The sequence below is a fragment of the Pan troglodytes genome, chromosome 9, assembly GCF_028858775.2.
Source record: "Pan troglodytes isolate AG18354 chromosome 9, NHGRI_mPanTro3-v2.0_pri, whole genome shotgun sequence".
In the NCBI taxonomy this organism is placed as follows: Eukaryota; Metazoa; Chordata; class Mammalia; order Primates; family Hominidae; genus Pan; species Pan troglodytes.
Window position 1 is genome coordinate 73,819,727 of NC_072407.2, and position 13,651 is coordinate 73,833,377.

The 13,651-nt window shown below is 45.3% G+C and overlaps 4 protein-coding genes across 10 annotated transcripts in view; 3 read left to right on the forward strand and 1 right to left on the reverse strand.

Moving 5' to 3' along the window:
* The window catches only part of LOC134806956 (uncharacterized), a 66,956-nt gene that overhangs the window by 50,163 nt on the left and 3,142 nt on the right, over positions 1 to 13,651 (reverse strand). The window lies entirely within an intron of this gene.
* On the forward strand, positions 126 to 1,766 carry LOC104001450 (ubiquitin carboxyl-terminal hydrolase 17-like protein 22). Its single transcript, XM_054662526.1, is given in 2 exon segments — positions 126 to 1,318; positions 1,320 to 1,766. Coding segments are annotated over 2 exon segments (1,590 nt in total). The 3' UTR covers positions 1,717 to 1,766.
* LOC107967429 (ubiquitin carboxyl-terminal hydrolase 17-like protein 17) lies at positions 4,765 to 7,162 on the forward strand. The gene has a single exon (XM_063784272.1). It carries the CDS (start codon positions 5,100 to 5,102, stop codon positions 6,438 to 6,440), a length of 1,341 nt encoding a protein of 446 aa, XP_063640342.1. The 5' UTR covers positions 4,765 to 5,099; the 3' UTR covers positions 6,441 to 7,162.
* On the forward strand, positions 6,628 to 10,751 carry LOC748219 (ubiquitin carboxyl-terminal hydrolase 17-like protein 6). The gene is given in 7 exon segments (XM_063783581.1): positions 6,628 to 6,700; positions 6,997 to 7,116; positions 7,419 to 7,554; positions 9,008 to 9,086; positions 9,456 to 9,956; positions 9,958 to 10,570; positions 10,573 to 10,751. Coding segments are annotated over 7 exon segments (1,701 nt in total).

Sequence of the window (13,651 nt, forward strand, 5' to 3'; positions counted from 1 at the left end):
GTGAGTTATAGAAGGGCTGATGCGGCCAGAAAGCTCATCATTTGAAGACTCTGTCGGAAGAGATAGCGTCTTTCTGCAACCTGCAGTCCCAGCAGAAAAACCTTGTGATCCTTGTTCCAGGCGACATGGAAGAAGACTCACTCTACTTGGGAAGTGAGTGGCAGTTCCACCACTTTTCAAAACTCACATCTTCTCGGCCAGATGCAGCTTTTGCTGAAATCCAGCGGACTTTTCTCCCTGAGAAGTCACCACTCTCATCTGAGACCAGTGTAGACCTCCGTGATGATTTGGCTCCTGTTGCAAGACAGCTTGCTCCCAAGGAGAAACTTCCTCTGAGTAGCAGGAGACCTGCTACGGTGGGGGCTGGGCTCCAGAATATGGGAAATACCTGCTACATGAACGCTTCCCTGCAGTGCCTGACATACACACCGCCCCTTGCCAACTACATGCTGTCCCGGGAGCACTCTCAAACGTGTCATCATCACAAGTGCTGCATGCTCTGTACTATGAAAGCTCACATCACACGGGCCCTCTACCGTCCTGGCCATGTCATCCAGCCCTCACAGGCATTGGCTGCTGGCTTCCATAGAGGCAAGCAGGAAGATGCCCATGAATTTCTCATGTTCACTGTGGATGCCATGAAAAAGGCATGCCTTCCCGGGCACAAGCAGGTAGATCATCACTCCAAGGACACCACCCTCATCCACCAAATATTTGGAGGGTACTGGAGATCTCAAATCAAGTGTCTCCACTGCCATGGCATTTCAGACACCTTTGACCCTTACCTGGACATCGCCCTGGATATACAGGCAGCTCAGAGTGTCAAGCAAGCTTTGGAACAGTTGGTGAAGCCCGAAGAACTCAATGGAGAGAATGCCTATCATTGTGGTCTTTGTCTCCAGAAGGCGCCTGCCTCCAAGATGTTAACTTTACACACTTCTGCCAAGGTCCTCATCCTTGTATTGAAGACATTCTCTGATGTCACAGGCAACAAACTTGCCAAGAATGAGCAACATCCTGAGTGCCTTGACATGCAGCCATACATGTCTCAGCAGAACACACGTCCTCTTGTCTATGTCCTCTATGCTGTGCTGGTCCACGCTGGGTGGAGTTGTCACAATGGACATTACTTCTCTTATGTCAAAGCTCAGGAAGGCCAGTGGTATAAAATGGATGATGCCGATGTCACTGCCTCTGGCATCACTTCTGTCCTGAGTCAACAGGCCTATGTCCTCTTTTACATCCAGAAGAGTGAATGGGAAAGACACAGTGAGAGTGTGTCAAGAGGCAGGGAACCAAGAGCCCTTGGCGCTGAAGACAGACAGGCGAGCAACGCAAGGAGAGCTCAAGAGAGACCACCCCTGCCTCCAGGTACCCGAGTTGGACGAGCACTTGGTGGAAAGAGCCACTCAGGAAAGCACCTTAGACCACTGGAAATTCCTCCAAGAGCAAAACAAAACGAAGCCTGAGTTCAATGTCAGAAAAGTCGAAGGTACCCTGCCTCCCAACGTACTTGTGATTCATCAATCAAAATACAAGTGTGGGATGAAAAGCTATCATCCTGAACAGCAAAGCTCCCTGTTAAACCTCTCTTCGACGAACCCGACAGATCAGGAGGCCATGAACACTGGCACACTCGCTTCTCTGCAAGGGAGGACCAGGAGATCCAAAGGGAAGAACAAACACAGCAAGAGGGCTCTGCTTGTGTGCCAGTGATCTCAGTGGAAGTGCCGACCCACACGTAGGGGTGCACACACACACACACACAAACACAAATACACCCATAAGCGCGCACGGAAGCACACACACACCCACACAAACACGAACACTGTCAATGCTACATAAAGTAATGAGGAGCCCAAGTTTCTGACTCTGCAACAGGGACAACTGGATAGTGATGGTTGCGTCTCAGGATGAGCCCACACATGGGAAACATCAAGTTTTGGGGTCGTGAGTCTTCCGAACCTCTGGAGGGACTGTCTGTGTGTTTGTGTTCATGGTAGATGACATTCAGTGTGTATTTCTGAAAATGACCTATTGACATGTAGGTTTGCGTGTGAGGTTATTCCAGGGGACAGGGTTTACTATTTTCTCTTGGGGTGTGTTTCATTCGTCAGTTGTTGGTCGGCAAGAGAAGGTGAAATTTTGCTCATGTGGGACATCCGTGGATCATTCTCTCCACCTTGAATAGAGGAAACTGGAATGCAATTGGAAGATAGGAACGGTGCTCTTCTTTCTTACCCTGGCTCGCCCTTTTTACTTTGGTTTCTGAATGGACCTCAGGTGCCCTGGAACTTGTGCTCTTGCTGGAAACCACATAACGCCGGAAGCAGACAGACCGACTTGCCTGTTTCACGGTGTCCACTTCCAATGAGTCGAAACGGAAAATTTTCCCACTGGCATGTAAGTCATTTGGAACTAAGTCGTATTGATAATAAAGGAAATCAAATACTGGAGTGTGCGTATTCAACTAAAATACATTCAGAAAGCCCTGGAATAAATCTCATTTGGTGTGTTTACAAATGGCATTTGGGGAGATTCCAGGTCATTCGTGCTGCTGCGAAGGCTGCATCTCTGAAGCACAGTCCCTGTCCTGCAATCAGACTTATTTATCCGACGTGGTTTTTCTGTGGAAATTATTGTGGGAAATGGCCCCTTCCTTTTCTGTATTTGCTGATTAGATATCATGGTCCCTTTCTTGTTAGGTGCAGTGATCAAAGTTGACCAACCCATGAGGAAAGCTGTCCAGGGCACAACTCAGGGCTCCGTAGAACCACAGAATCTTGGGCGCAACCCTGCTCAAGCACGCAAATGTGCATACGAACAGGGTCTCTGTGTGACGTGTGTGAAAACTACAGTGTGATGAGCATGACTCGCAGACAGGTTATCCATTGGGCTCCCCTCAAAATCAGTTATGAGCATTAAAGGACACCGATGCCCAGGTCCCGGTTCCAGGAATGAGACCCTCCAGCGTCTTTTGTGAAGCCTCGGCATCTGGATTGCTCATGCTTCTGGGGATCATTCTCCTGAAAATGGTGGCTCCTTTCTCCCTGTGGTGCACCTTTCTAAGCAGTGCCCTTTCTTCACCCAGGACACTTTACATCAGGCACAGGAAGCCTTCTGATGGAGCACACCCGGCCCATGAAAAGACAAGGGAGAGAAACGGGGCCAAAGGTCACAGTCCTCTCATTCCACCATCCTACTTAAAATCATCCTAATTTCATGGGCCCTGAGGCCACGGCTGTTTCTTTACACCTCGAGGCCTTGGTGCCGGGCCTCAATTCTGTCCTGTTGCTTACTGTCTAAGACATTTTGGGAAAATCCCTAGAGCCAGGATCTTCATTCCTGGTAAGCCAGAGAGCCTGGAGACACACCCAAATTCTGTCCCTCTTAGTTCGGGGAACATGTCCATTTTCGTCAGCATTAAAATGTTTGCACCAAATGTGCTAACTGCAATTCCACCATACAATGCGTAACTGGAAATGGAGGCAACATCTCAGATCCTGCACAACTGATGGGAGAATCCAGGAGACACACGGCTTATTTTTGCCTTTTCCCACTGAAACAACGGCCAGTATTAACAATGTTATGCTATCCTCGGTTTCACTCCCTGTTTTTAAATCTCTCCGATGTTTTCTTCTTGAGACAGGGCCTCACTCCCATCACCCGGGCTTTTCTACGGTGTAATTTTCGGTGTTTGCTTTTGTCAAATTTAGAACTTTTCATTTCATCTCTATCAAATGTTGATCCATTATCACATACGTATGAAAATATTATCACCCATGCTGTGAGATACGTTGTTTTTATTTTCATCAATTCTTTAATAAACCAAAGGTTATAGTTGGGATACCTTCTGATTTCTCAAGTTTTTTGTTTCATGTTTTCTTAAACTGCCGTCGCACATCTGAAACCACTCACTATACAATGTCATGACCATCTCTCTTTTCTGGCAAACATAAATTTGCGGAATGTCATCAATTAGTCTCTCGGTGATTGCATGATTTCCCCAAAGTCTTTCACACTCTACTTTGTGTACTGAGTATCTCTTCAAACTTCAGTGCGTGTTTCTACCACTTGATGCTTATCTGGCAATCTAGCTTCCACAAGAGCATTTCATGCAAAGACTTGTCTTGTTCTCCACTGGCAGGTAATTTCACTCGGATATAAAATCAATAGGCTGAACGTGGAAAGGTTATCGCTGGAAGGTCTGTTTGATTCCACGGATCTCTCTTTCCTTATTAAGGAAAAAAATACACTGTGGTAATTAATATACTTCATTGACTATTCTCAGGTCAGAAATCGCACTTCCGAATTCTTGTCCTTCCATCGCTGAGAGGATGATGGTATCTGACAAAAGCACATACTTGGAAGTACATCCTGGCACAAACACACACACATGCACACACTCACGCACACACACACACACAAACACACACACACACGGTTTCATAGGTAAAGATTTCTTCCCTGACATTGTTTTACCTAAAATAAGGCAACTGTGTGGCCACTGTCCCAACCCGGTTACACACATATTACATGTGTCTATCAGCCTGAGGAGTAATTTGATTCAGGTGTTCTAGAAGTCATGATGTGGGCTGTGTGTGTTGAATTCCCACCGGTGCAAGGGAACACACCCTGTGACTCATTCCTTAATTGAGTGCTGATATTTGATTGGTTTATCACGCACCTGATGGGTGGGTGGGGTGTTCGCTGTTGGTGGGGGTGAGTTATATAAGGGCTGATGTGGCCAGAGAGCTCATCATTTGAAGACTCTCTCGGAAGAGATAGAGTCTTTCTGCAACCTGCAGTCCCAGCAGAAAAACCCTGTGATCCTTGTTCGAGGCGGCATGCAGGACGACTCACTCTACTTGGGAGGTGAGTGGCAGTTCAACCACTTTTCGATACTCATATCTTCTTGGCCAGATGCAGCTTTTGCTGAAATCCAGCGGACTTCTCTCCCTGAGAAGTCACCACTCTCATCTGAGTCTCGTGTCGACCTCTGTGATGATTTCGCTCCTGTGGCAAGATAGCTTGCTCCCAGGGAGAAGATTCCTCTGAGTAGCAGGAGACCTGCTACAGTGGGGGCTGGGCTCCAGAATATGGGAAATACCTGCTACGTGAACGCTTCCCTGCAGTGCCTGACATACAAACCTCCCCTTGCCAACTACATGCTGTCCCGGGAGCACTCTCAAACGTGTCATCGTCACAAGTGCTGCATGCTCTCTACTATGCAAGCTCACATCACACGGGCCCTCTACCGTCCTGGCCATGTCATCCAGCCCTCACAGGCATTGGCTGCTGGCTTCCATAGAGGCAAGCAGGAAGATGCCCATGAATTTCTCATGTTCACTGTGGATGCCATGAGAAAGGCATGCCTTCCCGGGGACAATCAGGTAGATCATCACTCCAAGGACACCACCCTCATCCACCAAATATTTGGAGGGTACTGGAGATCTCAAATCAAGTGTCTCCACTGCCACGGCATTTCAGACACCTTTGACCCTTACCTGGACATCGCCCTGGATATTCAGGCAGCTCAGAGTGTCAAGCAAGCTTTGGAACAGTTGGTGAAGCCCGAAGAACTCAATGGAGAGAATGCCTATCATTGTGGTCTTTGTCTCCAGAAGGCGCCTGCCTCCAAGATGTTAACTTTACACACTTCTGCCAAGTTTCTCATCCTTGTATTGAAGAGATTCTCCAATGTCACACGCAACAAACTTGCCATGAATGTGCAATATCGTGAGTGCTTTTACATGCAGTCATACATGTCTCAGCAGAGCACATGTCCTCTTGTCTATGTCCTCTATGCTGTGCTGGTCCACGCTGGGTGGAGTTGTCACAATGGACATTACTTCTCTTATGTCAAAGCTCAGGAAGGCCAGTGGTATAAAATGGATGAGGCCGACATCACTGCCTCTGGCATCACTTCTGTCCTGAGTCAACAGGCCTATGTCCTCTTTTACATCCAGAAGAGTGAATGGGAAAGACACAGTGAGAGTGTGTCAAGAGGCAGGGAACAAAGAGCCCTTGGTGCTGAGGACACAGACAGGCGAGCAACGAAAGAAGAGCTCAAGAGAGTCCACCCCTGCCTCCAGGTACCCGAGTTGGATGAGCACTTGGTCAAAAGAGCCACTCAGGAATGCACCTTAAAACACTGGAAATTCCTCCAAGAGCAAAACAAAACGAAGCCTGAGTTCAACGTCAGAAAAGTCGAAGGTACCCTGCCTCCCAACGTACTTGTGATTCATCAATCAAAATACAAGTGTGGGATGAAAAACCATCATCCTGAACAGCAAAGCTCCCTGCTAAACCTCTCTTCGATGAACCTGACACATCAGGAGTCCATGAACACTGGCACACTCGCTTCTCTGCAAGGGAGGACCAGGAGATCCAAAGGGAAGAACAAACACAGCAAGAGGGCTCTGCTTGTGTGCCAGTGATCACAGTGGAAGTGCCGACCCACACGTAGGGGTGCACACACACACACACAAATACACCCACAAGAGCACACACAAACACACACACCCCCAAAAACACGAACACCGTCAATGCTACATAAAGTAATGAGGAGCCCAAGTTTCTGACTCTGCAACAGGGACAACTGGATAGTGATGGCTGCATCTCAGGATGAGCCCACACATGGGAAACATCAAGTTTTGGGGTCATGAGTCTTCCGAACCTCTGGAGGGACTGTCTGTGTGTTTGTGTTCATGGTAGATGACATTCAGTGTGTATTTCTGAATATGACCTATTGACATGTAGGTTTGTGTGTGAGGTTATTGTAAGGGACAGGGTTTACTATTTTCTCTTGGGTGTGTTTCATTCGTCAGTTGTTGGTCGGCAAGAGAAGGTGAAATTTTGCTCCCGTGGGTCATCTGTGGATCATTCTCGCCACCTTGAATAGTGGAAACTGGAATGCAATTGGAAGATAGGAACGGTGCTCTTCTTTCTTACCCTGGCTCGCCCATTTTAATTTGGTTTCTGAATGGACCTCAGGCTCCCTGGGACTTGTGCTCTTGCTGGAAACCACACAACGCCGGAAGCAGACAGACCGATTTGCCTGTTTCACGGTGTCCACTTCCGATGAGTCGAAAGGGAAAATTTTCCCACTGGCATGTAAGTCATTTGGAACTAAGTCGTATTGATAATAAAGGAAATCAAACACTGGAGTGTGTGTATTCAACTAAAATACATTCAGAAAGCCCTGAAATAAATCTCATTTGGTGTGTTTACAAATGGCATTTGGGAAGATTCCGGGTCATTCGTCCAGCTGCGAAAGCTGCATCTCTGAAGCACAGTCCCTGTCCAGCAATCAGATTTATTTATCTGACGTGGTTTTTCTGTGGAAATTATTGTGGGAAATGGCCCCTTCCTTTTCTGTATTTGCTGATTAGATATCATGGTCCCTTTCTTGTTAGGTGCAGTGATCAAAGTTGACCAACCCATGAGGAAAGCTGTCCAGGGCACAACTCAGGGCTCCATAGAACCACAGAATCTTGGGCGCAACCCTGCTCAAGCACGCAAATGTGCATACGAACAGGGTCTCTGTGTGACGTGTGTGAAAACTACAGTGTGATGAGCATGACTCGCAGACAGGTTATCCATTGGGCTCCCCTCAAAATCAGTTATGAGCATTAAAGGACACCGATGCCCAGGTCCCGGTTCCAGGAATAAGACCCTCTAGCGTCTTTTGTGAAGCCTCGGCATCTGGATTGCTCATGCTTCTGGGGATCATTCTCCTGAAAATGGTGGTTCCTTTCTCCCTGTGGAGCACCTTTCTAAGCAGTGCCCTTTCTTCACCCAGGACACTTTACATCAGGCACAGGAAGCCTTCTGATGGAGCACACCCGGCCCATGAAAAGACAAGGGAAAGAAAGGGGCCAAAGGTCACAGTCCTCTCATTCCACCATCCTACTTAAAATCATCCTAATTTCATGGGCCCTGAGGCCACGGCTGTTTCTTTACACCTCGAGGCCTTGGTGCCGGGCCTCAATTCTGCCCTGTTGCTTACTGTCTAAGACATTTTGGGAAAATCCCTAGAGCCAGGATCTTCATTCCTGGTAAGCCAGAGAGCCTGGAGACACACCCAAATTCTGTCCCTCTTAGTTCAGGGAACATGTCCATTTTCATCAGCATTAAAATCTTTGCACCAAATGTGCTAACTGCAATTCCACCATACAATGCGTAACTGGAAATGGAGGCAACATCTCAGATCCTGAACCATTGATGCGAGAATCCAGGAGACACACGGCTTATTTTTGCCTTTTCCCACTGAAACAAGGGCAAGTATCAACAATGTTATGCTATCCTCGGTTTCACTCCCTGTTTTTAAATCTCTCTGATGTTTTCTTCTTGAGATAGGGCCTTACTCCCGTCACCCAGGCTTTTCTACGGTGTAATTTTCGGTGTTTGCTTTTGTCAAATTTAGAACTTTTCATTTCATCTCTATCAAATGTTGATCCATTATCACATACGTATGAAAATATTATCACCCATGCTGTGAGATACGTTGTTTTTATTTTCATCAATTCTTTAATAAACCAAAGGTTATAGTTGGGATACCTTCTGATTTCTCAAGTTTTTTGTTTCATGTTTTCTTAAACTGCCGTCGCACATCTGAAACCACTCACTATACAATGTCATGACCATCTCTCTTTTCTGGCAAACATAAATTTGCGGAATGTCATCAATTAGTTTCTCGGTGATTGCATGATTTCCCCAAAGTCTTTCACACTCTACTTTGTGCACTGAGTATCTCTTCAAACTTCAGTGCATGTTTCTACCACTTGATGCTTTATTATTTGGCAATCTAGCTTCCACAACAGCATTTCATGCAAAGACTTGTCTTGTTCTCCCCTGGAAGGTAATTTCACTCGGATATAGAATCAATAGGTTGAACATGGAAAGGTTATCGCTGGAAGGTCTGTTTGATTCCACGGATCTCTCCTTTTTTATTGAGGGAAAAAATGCGCTGTGCTAATTACCATACTTCATTGACTATTCTCAGGTCAGAAAGCACACTTTCGACTTCTTCTCCTTCCATCGCTGAAGGAATGATGGTATCTGCCAAAAGCACATACTCGGAAGTACATCCCAGCACAAACACACACACACACACACACGCACACAATCACACATACTCACACGGTTTCATAGGTAAAGATTTCTTCCCTGACATTGTTTTACGTAAAATAAGGCAACCGTGTGGCCACTGTCCCAACCCGGTTACACTCATATTATATGTGCCTATCATCCTGAGGAGTAATTTGATTCAGGTGTTCTAGAAGTCATGATGTGGGTTGTGTCTGTTGAATTCCCACTGATGCAAGGGGACACACCGTGTGACTCATTCCTTATTTGAGTGCTGATATTTGATTGGTTTATCACGCACCTGATGTGTGGGTGGGGTGTTCGCTGTTGTGGGGGGTGATTTATGTAAGGGCTGATTCGGCCAGAGAACTCGTTATTTGAAGACTCTCTCGGAAGAGGTAGCGTCTTTCTGCAACCTGCGGTCCCAGCAGAAAAACCTTGTGATCCTTGTTCCAGGCAACTTGGAGGATGACTCACTCTACTTGGGAGATGAGTGGCAGTGCAACCACTTTTCGAAACTCATGTCTTCTCGGCCAGATGCAGCTTTTGCTGAAATCCAGCGGACTTCTCTCCCTGAGAAGTCACCACTCTCATGTGAGACCCGTGTCGACCTCTGTGGCGATTTGTCTCCTGTGGCAAGACAGCTTGCTCCCAGGGAGAAGCTTCCTCTGAGTAGCAGGAGACCTGCTACGGTGGGAGCTGGTCTCCAGAATATTGGAAATACCTGCTACTTGAATGCTTCCCTGCAGTGCATGACATACACACTGCCCCTTGCCAAATGCATGCTGTCCTGGGAGCTCTCTCAAACGTGTCATCGTCACAAGTGCTGCATGCTCTCTACTATGCAAGCTCACATCACACGGGCACCTCCAGCATCCTGGCCATGTCATCCAGCCCTCACAGGCATTGGCTGCTGGCTTCCATAGAGGCAAGCAGGAAGATGCCCATGAATTTCTCATGTTCACTGTGGATGCCATGAGAAAGGCATGCCTTCCCGGGGACAATCAGGTAGATCATCACTCCAAGGACACCACCCTTATCCACCAAATATTTGGAGGGTACTAGAGATCTCAAATCAAGTGTCTCTACTTCCATGGCATTTCAGACACCTTTGATCCTTACCTGGATATCGCCCTGGATATCCAGGTAGCTCAGAGTGTCAAGCAAGCTTTGGAACAGTTGGCGAAGCCCGAAGAACTCAATGGAGAGAATGCCTATCATTGTGGTCTTTGTCTCCAGAAGGCACCTGCCTCCAAGACATTAACTTTACACACTTCTGCCAAGGTCCTCATCCTTGTATTGAAGACATTCTCTGATGTCACAGGCAACAAACTTGCCATGAATGTGCAATATCCTGAGTGCCTTGACATGCAGCCATACATGTCTCAGCAGAACACAGGACCTCTTGTCTATGTCCTGTATGCTGTTCTCGTCTTCACCGGGTGGAGTTGTCACAACGGACATTACTTCTCCTCTGTCAAACTCAAGAAGGCCAGTGGTATAAAATGGATGATGCCGAGGTCACTGCCTCTGGTATCACTTCTCCTTTGAGTCAAGAGGCCTATGTCCTCTTTTACATCCAGAAGAATGAATTTGGAACACCCAGTTACAGTGTGTCCATAGGCAGGGAACCAAGAGCTCTTTGTGCTGAAGACAAGTGAATTGTGTGTGAAATAAAATGCCATGAATAAATCTTGCAGCAGAGTATTTATTTGTCTCACTTTGTAATCAGTCAATGAGCTTTAACGAATATCAATGCCTAGTGCCTACCCCCCAGAGATAAGAACTTCCAGTCTCTCATGTGTAACCATGGCATCTGGATTGCTCATGATTCTGAAAATAATTCTCCTGTCCCCCAAAGTTTCAGAATCACTTCAGGTGGTGGAAACAGATAACACATCAGTCCCTTTCTCTCTCTTTTCTCTTCACTCAGGAAAACTCTCACTGAGACCAAGGAAAATCCTATGGTTTACTAGGGAGGAGGAGTTTTCTCAGTAGTGAAAATGGTGGCTCCTTCCTCCCTGTCAAGTCTCTTCCTCAGGATTGCCCCTTTGTCTCTTCAGGACTCTGCTCATCAGGCCCAAGATGCCCCCTGGTTGCGCATACCTGGCCTATGAAGAAATATGGGGAAGGAATGGTTCCAAAGACCATACTATGCTCACTCCACCATCGCCTCTGACACTATGCTGACTTCATGAGCCCTGGGTCAGAAGATGTTTTCTTTACACCTCTAGGCCTTGCCTCATGGCCTAAAGACGTCCCCATTTCTTACATCTTATAAATTTTCACAAAACCCTCAGGGCCTAAATCTTCATTCCTCATAGGCCAAAGGGAGATACAACAGAATTCTGTCCCTCTGAGACTGCAGGACATCTCAGCTTCCATCAACAAGAAATTTTGCACCAAATATAGTTACTGCAGTTCCACCTCACAATGAGTAACTGCAAGTTCAGACAACATCTCAGACTCTATACAGTTTTTGGCCAAGCTCATTTGGTTTGACAATGCATTTACTCTATGAATCAGCTGTGAGAACACTTATGATTCATATTATTTAGTCTTTTAATCAGTCTGTTATTATTTTCAATGTATTTACTAGACTTTAGTTTAATATTTCTGATAAACTTTGATGCAAAAATTCTCGATATAATAGTGGCAAACCAAATCCAGCAACATATCAAAAAGCTTATCCACCAAGATCAAGTCAGCTGCATCCCTTTGGTGCAAGGCTGGTTCAACATACGCAAATCAATAAATGTAATTCACCATGTAAACCGAACTAAAGACAAAAACCCCATGATTATTTCAGTAGACTCAGAAAAGATCTTTGATAAAATTCAACATTCCTTTACGTTAAAAACCTCATGAAACTAGGTATTGATGGAACATATCTCAAAATAATAAGAGCCATTTTTGACAAACCCACAGCCAATATCATATTGAATAGGCAAAAGCTGGAAGCAATCCGTTTGAAATTTGGCACAAGGCAAGCATGCTCTCTCACCACTCCTACTCAATATAGTACTGGAAGTTCTGGCCAAGGCAATCAGGCAAGAGAAAGAAATAAAGCATATTCAAATAGTAAAAGAGGAAGTTGAACTGTCTTTGTTTGCAGATGACATGATCCTACATCTATAAAATCCCATCATCTCAGCCCAAAAGATTCTTAAGCTTATAAGCCACTTCAGTAAAGTCTCAAGATACAAAATCAATGTGCAAAAATCACAAGCATTCTTATACACCAACAATAGACAAGAAGAGAGCCAAATCACAAATGAGTTCCCATTTACAATTGCTGGAAGGAGTATAAAATACCTAGGAATACAGCTAACAAGGCAAGTGAAGGACCTCTTCAAGGAGAACTACAAACCACTACTCAAGGAAATAAGAGAGGACACAAACAAATGGAAAAACATTCCATGCTCATGGGTAAGAAGAATCAATATCATGAAAATGCCATACTTCCCAAAGTAATTCATAGATTCAATGCTATTCCCATAAACTACCATGGATATTCTTTACAAAATTAGAAAAAACTACTTCAAAATTCATATGGAATGAAAAAAGAGCCCATATACCCAGAACAATCCTAAGGTAAAATAACAAAGTTAGAGGCATCATGCTACCGAACTTCAAACTATATTACAAGGCTACAGTAACCCAACAGCATGGTAGTGGTACAAAACAGACACATAGACCAATGGAATGGAATAGATATATCAGAAATAAGACTGCACATCTACAACCATTTTATTTTTGATGAAAACAAGCAATGGGGAAAGGATTCCCTATTTAATAATAAATGGTGCTTGAAAAACTGGCTAGACATATGCAGAAAACTGAAGCTGTACCCCTTCCTTACACCTTATACAAAAATGAACTGAAAATGGATTAAAGACTTAAATGTAAAACCCAAAACTGTAAAAAATCCAACCCGATATAAAAGTGGGCAAAAGCTGGGTACAGTAGCTCATGCCTGTAATCCCAGCAGTTTGGGAGGGTGAAGTGGGCAGATAACTTGAGGCCAGGAATTCAAGATCAGCCTGGCCAAGCTGGTGAAACCACGTCTCTACTGAAAATACAATAAATTAGCCAGATGTAGTGGTGCGGACCTGTAATCCTAACTACTCAAGAGCCTGAGAGAGATGAATCGCCTGAATCTGGGAGGCAGAGGTTGCAGTGACCCGAGATTGTGCCACTGAACTCCACCCTGAGTGACAGAGCAAGACTCTGTCTTAAAATATGAAAATTTAAAAATTTCAAAAGTGGGCAAAGGACATGAACAGACACTTCTCAAAAGAAGACATTTATGCAGCCAACAAACATGAAAAAAAAGCCCAACATTACTGATCATTAGAGAAATACAAATCAAAACCGCAGTGAGATACCATCTCATGCCAGTCAGAATGGTGATTATTAAAAAGTCAAAAAGCAACAGATGCTGGTGAGACTGTGGGGAAATAGGAACACTTTTACACTGTTGGTGCGAATGTAAGTTAGTTCAACCACTGTGGAAGACTGTGGTGATTTTTCAAAGACCTAGAATCAGAAATACCATTTG